The 11,613-nt window shown below is 40.7% G+C and overlaps 1 protein-coding gene across 1 annotated transcript; it reads right to left on the bottom strand.

Moving 5' to 3' along the window:
* Nucleotides 1-6,283: 6,283 nt before the first annotated feature.
* Nucleotides 6,284-7,507, bottom strand: LOC119138031 (probable N-acetyltransferase camello). The gene is made up of 2 exons (XM_037277710.1): nucleotides 7,457-7,507; nucleotides 6,284-7,164 (listed from the first exon to the last, which is right to left on the bottom strand). The coding sequence occupies exons 1-2, from the start codon at nucleotides 7,473-7,475 to the stop codon at nucleotides 6,428-6,430; spliced, it is 756 nt and encodes a 251-aa protein (XP_037133605.1). The 5' UTR covers nucleotides 7,476-7,507; the 3' UTR covers nucleotides 6,284-6,427.
* Between the last annotated feature and the right edge of the window lie 4,106 nt (nucleotides 7,508-11,613).

Here is an 11,613-nt window from a genome sequence, read left to right as displayed (position 1 = left end):
CATCTTAACCTATCATTAAGGGAGTTAAGAGAGATCCCAGTCATGATGAAAAAAAATAACACAGATGCCACTTACAGGAGGAGCTACTACTATCAACTACTGACAACAACTCCTAGACACAAATATTGGCCATTTCGACTAACAAAAAAAGTCATAAAAGTGTAGCATTCTTTTTGCTTCCATTTTTCCAGAGCTTTATACTTTTCACGTTCCAGCGTTCTCCTTGATTGCATCCACTGGGTCACATAAATACCCCCTGAAGTGAACTGTAACTAAGCATTAGTCAGAGCGGCATGGAGTCTATCTAATGAGGAAAAACACGGTGGCTCGTGATGATGATGATGATGTTGATGTGTGTGACCCTGCTTCCCGTCAAAGGTGCAATGCCCATGAAGGAAGAGAACATTTCATTCCTTTCACTCCCACAGCCACTTAAGGGAACAAAACAAATTTCTGTTGAGGGGAGCGGGCACTAAAGACGCCCTTGACCCAACCAGCAGCTCTTTCCCAGCCATTGTCGCTAGGCACAACCAGGCCTGTTTTTTTTTTTCTCTTCTCAAAACAAGTTCACATTGCCCTGGCACAACTTGAACTGTGTTGAAACACATTGTGGAGGATTTCAAATCGTTCAATTTTGCTCAGATGCAAACAATGTCAGCTGTGTAATTTACATCTCACATTTAAATGATAGACTAGAAAAAGAATGATCATCTCTCAACCGCCCAGTTCAGATTAATTTGGGTGAATCCTTGTGAGAACCACCACTGTCCAAGATGTGCAGCCATGTTTGGAGCGCAATTTGAGGGTCATACCGTGGTTCTTTTTGAATTTTGCCACACAAAGTTGTTAGAGTTCAGGCTGATTTTTCTGCCTGTGGTGGTGATTGCTAGCATGTCATGATATACATCACTGGCGCAATCCTCCTAAAAAATATCACTCCTGTCTTTTAAGGGAAAAGCCTTTTGGGAAAAGGGGACCAATCATCTCCTGCTCGGCTCATCCTTGCCCTTGTCATGACGCTAACCACGAGTGACATGCCGGCTTTCAGCAGACCTCCCACCAACCCTGCCCTCAATTTTTACCTTTGCATGATTCTGTGAGCAAGCTGCATTATGGCAAGTTGATGGACGTCATTGAAGTGCCAGTCTGGTCTGTGATGAAGGATAAGGGCGGTCTGCTTTCTGTCACGGCAGCTCCTATGAAAAACAAGCGCAGAAATGACTTTGATTGAAAATGACGGCATTAAGGTGGAGGTGAATGTAAGAGGAATCGCTTAGCTAGAAAAGAAACAGGAAGTAGAGTTTGGCATGCACACAAAAATGAACCAACATCTGGGTCAGACCAGGTATTTTTTTATCTCTTGGTGTCTGTTATTAGATTATTTTACAAATGTCGTTTATTTATTTTGTATCACTTGTCTTACACTACTTTTTTAATAAGCCCTAAATATTGACTCAGATCGTCTCAAAGTAGGGTTTCAAACTCGATTTAAGGTTTCAAATTAGGATTAAATCTTGAAATCTTTTTTCACAGGCATTGCTTTCCATTTCATATTCTCAGAACAAATCTTCTGTTCTTCTTCCAGTGTCAGTTATTGATGTGTGTTTCCTTTTCTTTTTTGTTGAAGGGAGGCTTTTGTTACGGGTCAGACAACTGTTGGGCTAAATAGCCAAGTCAGCGTTTTCTAGAGACTGTGATGTTTTTGACTGGATTGTATGGCTATTTTTTTCTAATAAAAATCTAATTTGTACTGATTGAAGTCAAATTCATCTTAGGTTAAAGTTAACGTCACTTGTCAACAATTTGGATTGTGCCTTTGGATAGTGTCAAGGCAGCCATTGTGTTGCCTTGAGGCTAGCAGCAGTTCCTCCACGTGATCGGCTTGCTGAACGCCACTTGAACTTTCACTCATTAGATGGCGGCGTGAGGTCACAGGCAGCGCGTGACTCATGATTAGCACACAAAGAAGTGTTTTAAACCTTGTGACAGACGCAGGCAGATTGTAAACTCTTGAAATAATACTATTATAAAAAGATATTCAAATGACAGCATACAGTATCAGCATATGTCCGAAAATTAGAGGCTGGCTTGTTTACTCAACTGCAGATGGGGTGAGGCAATCATTGTGAGGTAGTTGGAGTCTTGGTGACTTGTAACTTGGGATTTTTAACACATTATTTTTTTTTTTTATTTGAGTGCAAAACGTCCCATATGCATTTCAATAGCCATCACTTCGACGTGCATTTCTCTATTCACGGGTCAACCCAGTCCCTTCCTCCATGACGAGAGAGGGTTCACTGCACAGGAAAACAAACTTTTTCCACGACTAATTATGTGAGTGAGCAGGAATGGGGGATCAACATCTTGAGATGGCCCTAAGAAATTCAACAACACATTTGAATGTGCAAAAAAAAAATGATGAAAAGTCTAGCTGTAGAAAAATATATTACAGAATGTTCAGACCCAAGTGGCTCTTTGAGAGGGAGGAAAAGGGTAGATAACTTTTCATCTTGATAAAATTACTCCCAGCCAAAAGATAGCTCCTTTTCATGAATGTCGGCTTTTTAAACTTTGTTAATGTCCACGTTTTGAATCTCGCCTCACTCCAGGGTAAAAAAACAATCATAGCAAAAACATTTCCTGTCCATAGCAATGATGTTTAAATTGGAAAAACAAATCACAGTGCTCTATACGCAGGGTGTCAAACATCCAGTTTGTTGGTTAAATCCAGCCCGTTGAATAAATTTGAAAGTGAAAAATAGCTGAGTGACCCTGCGGCTACGTGTTATATTAAGACGTCTCTCAAGCTGTTAAAGGAGAACCAGTAAATGTTTTTTTTATTTCAAAATTGAAAGACTGCAGAGATTTTAATGGCAAAATTTCAAACCCCACATGAAGAATGTTGTCCTACAATGTTTGGTATTGATTCAATAGTTTCCAGATATTTGTGACCTTCTCTCAACTCATTCCGTAACAGTCTTGACTAAAACACAGTGATTTTATTCTGGAACGCTCGCTAAGCATCTAAACAGCAGCAAACCCCAAAGAGGTCAAATGAGTGATGGTGGTTTTGGTCCCTCAGCGTGATTGCGACGACGAGGTGAGGGAAGTCGCTGAGTCGTGTTGACAAGAAGGCAACATAAGAGAGAAACGTTGAGCCGACTCGGCATGAATGACAAAGCGCCAACAATGATGCCTGATGAGAGCATCTTCTGGCTTCCTGCATGCGCTCTTTTGATCATTCAGTTCTTCATTACAAATCACGGCTGTTGTGTGCCACTATCGTATTCTGTCAGAAGAAGAAAAAATAAACTCCAGTCGTACACACAGTGGGCCATTCCAGATTTGGAGAAATTGTTCCCCAAGTGGAATTTCAAAATAAAGTTGTTGTGACCTTACATAACCTATATGACAGAAAACATACATCAAGCTTTAAATGAACCTTTTTGCATGATTTCGTTGATAATTGTAATTATTAAAACACTTTGATTGACTAGATTTTTTAAAAACTGCTCTGAGGTTTAGCGTCTCAACATATGAACATGTGACCCTGTAACTAAAACCTGCAGTGGACCAGAGCACATGTAGACAATCATTCACTCACTTTTGGTGGATATGTGAAAATAGAGGAATGGATAAAATGAATGGATTTTACCATTCATAGATGTGATGTTTCAGATCAAATTCCATCTGTTGCAGACATAACTTTTAATTCATAAACATTATTATTGTTATTATTTACAAATATTTTCTTGCATCTCTGATTAAAAAATGTGAAAATTACTTGATGTGTTTTTAGACGCTGGAATGGATTATTCCATTTTCCTTTTTACTATGAGAATTTTTTTTTTTTTAAATCGGAACAAAGCGTTGGCCAAGCAGCTTCCATGTTCACTGTATTGCAAAGGAAAAACTCCACCACTATCAGTTGGATTTGGTGGGGCACTGCTCTGCCTGCCCCTAATGCAGTATTAGCCCTGTCTGACATCTTCCACTCTCATATGCTATCTTATCGACTATATATTTGGAATTTATGTTAAAAAGAAGGTCAATCCCTTGCAGACTATTATATATTTGGTTTGAAAAACGATTAGTTCTGCTCATGCCGTCAACAATAATTATAAAGACCTTGATGCCACCGTGTCATTTAATTGTCTCGCCAGTGTTTTTATTCGCATCTTTTACTGCAGAGTGAAGGTTAGTAATCTCTGAGCGCTTTGAAGAGAGAACAGTCTGTCTCTTCACCAGCATGTTGGAATCTCCCCAGGCTCGTCACTGTCTTCAGTTATTATCAGTTTTGACACACACCAAAAACTCATTTAGAAATCATAGTTTGATAATTAAAAACCCAACTCATTCCATTCCCGCAGGAAGGTGAGCATGGGATGCTCGCAGCGGCTGCCAACATGCGTGTTCATTCCCAAAAAGTTGATCCTCATCAGCAGTCGCTGGTCGGCCTCGCCCTTTATGCCCCTCTTGTAGCATCAGCTCTTATTTCCATTTCAAAAGCCTTCACACAGATGCAAGTCAAATCCTGAGCAATAAACATGGAGAAAAAAAAAAGCGTAGAGGGGGACAAACATTTTTTAGCCGATAGCACAGCAACAGTGGGCAGTTTTAAAATGAATAAAATCCAACAAATAACAGAGGTGAGTACAAACAAAAACAGCCGGAGATGTCAAAACTCAAAGATGTCCCACTGTGGAGACCCACCAGCAGCCATCATGGATTCTGTGCTTCGTGCAAACTCAATGCATTTGATTTTCGCTCCATGTTATTTTGTTTGTTTGGTTTGAGTGCTGATTGGGACCGAGTTCAGGCATTAGATGATTTGAAAGATACATTTTATACTATGCAACTTCAATCAACACAATACAACACATGCCCTGCAATCATGCGACATGATAACAAATGAAGTTGCGCCTGCACACTCCTCTGTTATTCTTTTGTTTGTCCTTAGTTCTAATCTCAGTATTTTCATCGTGCATGCCGGCCTGAATGCAATGCGTTATACTCCGTTCTTTATCCTCTTTGTATGCCGCACTCTTTCAGCTCCAAAGAATTTGAAGTCTCCCAGTGTCCTGACACTATTGCATTTTTCATTGGTATTTTAAGCAAAGAGTTGTGAGGTCTTAGAAGACGGCTGGCATTAATTCCTCCGAGGTAGACGGATTCAACTTCTCCCTGGAAAGCGGCTTAACACAAAGTTCTCCCCCACCTCCAAATGACTCAACTTCTCACATATTTGAGCACCCCCAAGAACAATAGCTAGACCGCAACACGGGCGCTATTTATTGTCCATGGTATGTTGCACACGGACATTAATTCAATTGAACACAAACAAATAGGGTAAAAAAAAAAAAACAGTTTTGAAAACGAACGAACATGATGATAAAGAATATGCCAATGCCATCATCCACATATAGTATTGTCTCTGTAAATTTTGGACAAATGATTAGATGAGTTATTTAACTCATTCACTACCATGGACGTCAAAGATCTATTTTAACTGCGCTGGCAGTGAATGAGGCAATCAATGCTACAATGACCATAAAGTATGTCACAATGTTACGCAATACCATTTAAACTTCTGCTAATGCCTGCCAGGAAAAGTGCAAATACTCTTTAAACAGTCACATCCATTTATACCATCCATGTTGAACATGAACTGTAGATCTACACGACTGTTGTGAAAAGACTCATGAAATCATTTTTCATCTGTGTGAAACATTTTCTGCATTTGACGGACTAGAATTTGCGACATCGCCACATCGTGCAATTACAATCTTGTTTTTGAATCGCAGCAAAACCAGCGGCTGAGACTCGTCCACTCGTGAAATCTGTGATAGACAGGTAGAGATAAAAGTACCGGGCCGTTCTGGAACCTGCAATGAAAATAATGTCGATTTGATATTACAACCTCTTCAACTGCTTCTCATCATTTTTCTGGGCACTACTCGACTACTTGTGTTTGTCCCACATGGACTAAACTCATTTTAACACCAAGTCCTTGCAAACTCACTCCCCCACAAGGGAGGCACTCTCTCTTTTTGTCAGTGGACATCAGATAGCGCTTCTGTTTTTTGTTTTTTTTCTGAGCCCAAACATTTCCCTCAAACGGCACAACACAGTACACTGAAACCATTTGTCTCTTTCAACTCTTTGGTCAACTGCAGCATCACACATATAGTCGTATCTGTTTGTGACATCAAAGGTCACCAAATGTAATTACAGCTTTTTCTTCTTTCTTGACGAGACAAAAGGAGGCTTTTATTTGAGGATAGGTATTTATTTGGTCAAGTGGATGACATACCCCGGTATTGAAGTTGGGTTGACATCTATTTGAGTGGAGCTACAAATTATATTGCATGATGTAAGTGGAAAATATGCGCTTCACAGTCCAGGTTGGAAGAGGTCTTGGAGTCTTTCAGAGGAATTTCTCCATGCGCGTCACACTGATTCTGGCCAGTTTGGAGATCCAGCGATTGGAGTGCGTGGTGTTGTGCGACGACGTCGGAATAAAACCGCTCTTTCGGAGGAGGGAGATAGCCCCCGTCTGTGGCGAGCTAACATCCAGCAAAAGACGAGCGAAGCCCCGTTCTTTGCAGAAGTCCAATGCCCGCTGGGTCAGCTGGGAGCCCACCTTCCTGCGACGCCACGGGAACGCCACAACTAAGAAGGACATCTCTCCGCTATCGCCGCTCCCATCGGCCGATGATCCTGTCCCCAATCTGCCGTTCAGGATGTCATGATGCTCTTCTTCGGTTTCCCTTCTCCCGGTCATCACCACCATGCCCACCACCCGGGACAGTTCTCCGTCTCCCGCCTCCGCCACCCAGAAGCCATTATTTGGGTTATCCAGATAGTTGGCTTGGATATCAGCCATATCTGCGCTCAGCCTTCTTAGCATGTAGCCCTCGTAGATTTCGTGGCAACAGAAGTAGATGAGCCCTGCCCATGCAGCGCCGAAGAGCAGTGCCTGGAAGTAGGAGCTGCCGCCGAGCACGTAGCCGGCCATAGAGATGCTCAGTGCCACACCCACGTGGTCCGGGTGGCTCATGGACTTGAAGAAGGCCGGGTATATGTTCTCACGAACGCCGTCACAAAACAACTCTGTGACCACACGTTGATCAGAGGGCCGGTATTCCCTGATGTTGAGCTGGACTGAATGAAGGAAGCAGGAGAAAGAGCTCAGCGAGGCTAATCTATGTGCAGCTTTAACATTCTTGCTGGATTTTCTGATATGGAAGCTAAGAACAGTGTTCTCGTTTTACTAAGGCAGTTTCTGTACCAAATGGATGCAAAGAGCAAATGTAAAAAGCACAACTCAAATCAGGATCACAAAGGTTACTATAGAAATCTTTGGATGAGAATAACAAAACCACAAACACCTCACAGAATGTGACAATTATTCCTGAACTAATCAGCTAATTAAAGAAAATTCATCCTAACTTACGGTTGTTTTTCTGGGCCATGATGACTATTCTCCTCCTCCTACGTTTTTCGTGCACTATGAACTTCTCAACGCTGTGCTGGCCCCAAAACTTAAGCTACGTCTAATCAGCCAATCACAGAGGGGATGCAAATTACTCTGAACAAATCCCTTTAACACCTCCCTCCAAACACAAACACACATTGAGATCATCAAATGAAACGGCTGCCTGAGTGGACACGCTTCAAATCAAATAGATCACAGTGTTTGGATGATGGGATGTCTTTCCAAAGTTAATTATCTCAGTTGACGAACTCTGCAGTCAAGGAGGATGAGCACAAATCCCGATTAAATTAAAGCCTGATGTGAATTCAGTGTGTTCGTGCTTTTTTCCTCCGAGAAATAATATTAGCTACAGCCGTGTCCTCCGCCACACTGCCTTTGAACGTATTCTCGTGGAAGCAAAGTTTATATGGTGACATAAACATGGTGGCAGGTCTTCTGATAAAGCGCCCCTCTCAACAACTGCGATTAAAGTCAAGTCAAAAATGTTCTTAATTATTTCTTTGCGCCCCTACTAGTCTAAATATGATAATCTGATCAATTTTGGATTTGTGGAATATGAATGAAGCAGAAAAATCAACCCCTTCTTGTCTCTCGGGGTGGCCATTTTATCTTGTATTGTCACTTACTGTCGACTGAAATGATATCAAAGTGGCAAAGTGCTCAATTTGTGAACATATAACGTGCATGATATCCACAGTTTAAAGCGTTCGTTTGCGCCGTTAAAGAACATTTGCTTCCCGGCCAATGGAAGCGGCTCCTCTCATTGCCTTTAAAACAAGCTCACAAGAGGCAAAAAGTTTTTGACACTGTGGAAACAGAAATAGACAAAGTTGCACAAATTCTAGCCCATCAAATATATTTGTTATGGATATTTAATACAAGTATTGCTTATCTAATGCTAGTCTACAGTTACTGCAGTTATGCCTCATTTAATATTCTAATGCCAGATAAACTTAACATCATGAGGGGATCAAATTCAAACATGTGACTTGTCATGGTAACATGCAGCCACCTAGCATTGTCAAAGTCAAAGTCTGCTTTATTGTCAATTTCTTCACATGCCAAGACACAAAGAAATCGAAATTACGTTCCCACTATCCCACGGTGACAAGACATAGTACACAATATACGTACATACAAGTAAACAACACAAAAAATAAAAACAAGAAGGCACAAACAAAGAATAAATAAGAGTGATGAATAAATAAATAACCTTGTGGTATTAAGGTCAGGTTGAGGGCATGTTATGATGCAAACAGGAAATTTCCACGAAGCTTTCAGAGGTGCATCCCATCTACGGAGACGCCTCCTCAAGGGTGCAGCTTCAGAGATGCTCGTGTGATTTGACACACACTCATACCTGCACTCAGAAATGTCGCATTTGCTGTGCTCCCTCCTCTACTACGGCATGCCTCTCTAAATTAAACCAACTTGCATTATATAACTAACTCTAAAGAACGTTGGTAGACATTTCTTGTTATGGCATTTCACAATGCAATCAATATTTTCCTAGAATGCTAGTGGTTATTTTCCATTCATCCATTTTCACCACTACTTTTCCAATTCAGGGTGACGGTGTGGTTATTTTATGTTCCGATTCTATTTCGCTACTTCACGTTGACCTGTGAACTAGCATTCCACTCATTTCACATTCACGCTATATTTCTTGAAAAGGCCTATTGGCACGCCACTGATGCAATTGAAAACACGGATGACATGAACCACAGTTGCGCAAGCATCATGATATGGGGGCGGGGGGAATATACCACTATGATGTTTGGCATATTCATCTGATACCAGGGATCATGGATCAGTATGAATTAATGAGAATACTGAAGGAGTAATGTGACTTAATACAAATATGGAAATATCCTTCAAACCATGCAGTGTCGCTATCAGCATCTTGCTTCCTGTTCAACAAAGTGGAGTGGCCAGAAAATGTGATGCAAAAAAACAAAATACTTTGTATTGGTGCCGTTATCCAGTGTTTTGAGTTTGCACATGAACACGTCTTCCCTTTTCCTCACTCGCACGCACGCACACATACATACATACATATTTTTTTACATTCATGCATGAGACAGAGCAGCTAGAACTTTTGGGCACAGTTACTTTTGAGTGGTCACAGGTTAAAAAAGAACATTCTACGTTGATTACCTGGCTATGATTCCACGAAATCAAGACGCTTTCAAACAGTCAACCTGAATTTCTCAATTTCTTTTATTGGAAATGAGCCGGAAGTACTTGAGGGCTGATTGGTCATTGTCACAAAACCAATTCAGTTGCTGTGGAAACACAACTGGTCTGCTTGGTATGCTTGTCACACGATGGCCGCATTAAGAGTCTAAAGCATTAAATTCCTCCTCATAAGCAGGCATCATTTAAACACACTCCACACAACTTCAACTCCAGCCCACTCGCTTCCAAACTTTGAAATTGAACCTGACGTGTCTCCAAAGTGCTTACGTGTCGTGCAAAAACAGCTCACAAATTTCCATTTAGTCCAAACGTCTTCCATTACTTTATGAATGCATTTCTGCATGTGCAATAAAGTGGCTCAGTACTGATGGAATGCTTTTATCTGGGAGTGCTCATCAAACCAAACGAAGTTGGATCACCCATGCTTTTTTTAACTTTTCGTTTTTGTTGTGTATGAAGGACTTGACATCTTGTTAGTTTCTTTGATGAAGAATTTTCCCTTGGCACAATTGTGCACAACTGTGATTCTTCGGGGTGTGCCCAGACAAAAGTGAGACGCGATCTCACCTCAAAGTGAGATGCTCAACTAATCATCATCCTTGAAATAAGAGGATTGCACGCAAATGCGCACTCTCTCAAGAGGCTAGCGAATATGTTTAAAATTCAAGTGAATAAATCAGAACACCGGCGACAGGGAGACTTACGGCAGGACAGAAATACAGGAGAACTGCTAAGGCGAGGATGTACTGACGCACTAAAAAAATATCGCCAAGGGCTGCATACAGAAAAATAGGCTAAAAGGGACACTTTGATATTCAGCACCCTTGATCCATTCTAAAATCATCAGTGTACATGCAGTGAAAATAGTCATTTCCTTCTGACAATTTTCCATTTATTAAGGCATTACAATAATTGGTCACTATTTTAGTTGTACGTTTTTATGTATTTTATATCAACAAGAAAATAAAAAGTATTATTTGTTGTCGTAGTTGCCATTTCCCCAGGAGGGTGTGGATACATATTCATATAAAAATGTGATGTCACTGTGATTGAAATCTTTTTAACGGTATACAAATTAAAAAAATTGGGAGGTCAATGATGTTGATGAAAATCTTGTCAACGGAGATATGGTAAAGAATACCAATACACAAGATTTCATCTTTTTCATCCTCGTTAATGTTTACATCAAAAAGATGGAGGGTCTTTCACCCAGAGTCAGATGGGATAGGCTCCAGCTCCCTTGTGAGTATAAACAGCTTTGAAAATGGATAAATGCTATATTGGAAGACATAAATGTTGACCACAATAAACGTGAGATCCTTTTAAAAGCTCTTAACTGTCACGGTGCAAAATAGAGAATAACTGCAAATAATCCAGAGTTTAAAAAAAAAATAAAAAAATTCCATGGTGCGCTTAGATATGCCAGGGCCTATGTACAAACTCACAATTTCACGATCACATAATTGTTATTGCTTCTCTACCAAGTGAGTCATAATAATCGCTGTCTAGGACAACGTAAGTGCGTTGGACGAGTAGAAAAACTATCCAGAGGAGAAAAAAAATCCACAGGGTGCTCATTCGTTGCTCTCCAGTTATTAGTGATAATAGCTACCTTCACAAATACAAATGAACAGAACGTAGAACTGTGTAATGAAATAAGGGCATACATAAATGGGCTGGAATCCAATTGCTTAAAAAGCAGTGAGACAGTGAGGATGGCGACGGGGGTCTGTTAAATAATCACAAGCCCGCCCTTATTGCTCATAGGCTCGATCACAAAGCTCACCATGACAATCTGAGTGATAGGACGTAAAGACTTTGAGGATTTAAGGTAAAGTGTGGGACACAAACCTGATGTTTGCAATCATTTAAGATTTATAAGGCACACAAATGTTGTAACTTGAGGTATTATGTTT

This window comes from Syngnathus acus, chromosome 2, assembly GCF_901709675.1.
Source record: "Syngnathus acus chromosome 2, fSynAcu1.2, whole genome shotgun sequence".
In the NCBI taxonomy this organism is placed as follows: Eukaryota; Metazoa; Chordata; class Actinopteri; order Syngnathiformes; family Syngnathidae; genus Syngnathus; species Syngnathus acus.
Note: the sequence above shows the minus strand (reverse complement) of the source record. Positions and strands in the feature narration are given on the sequence as shown.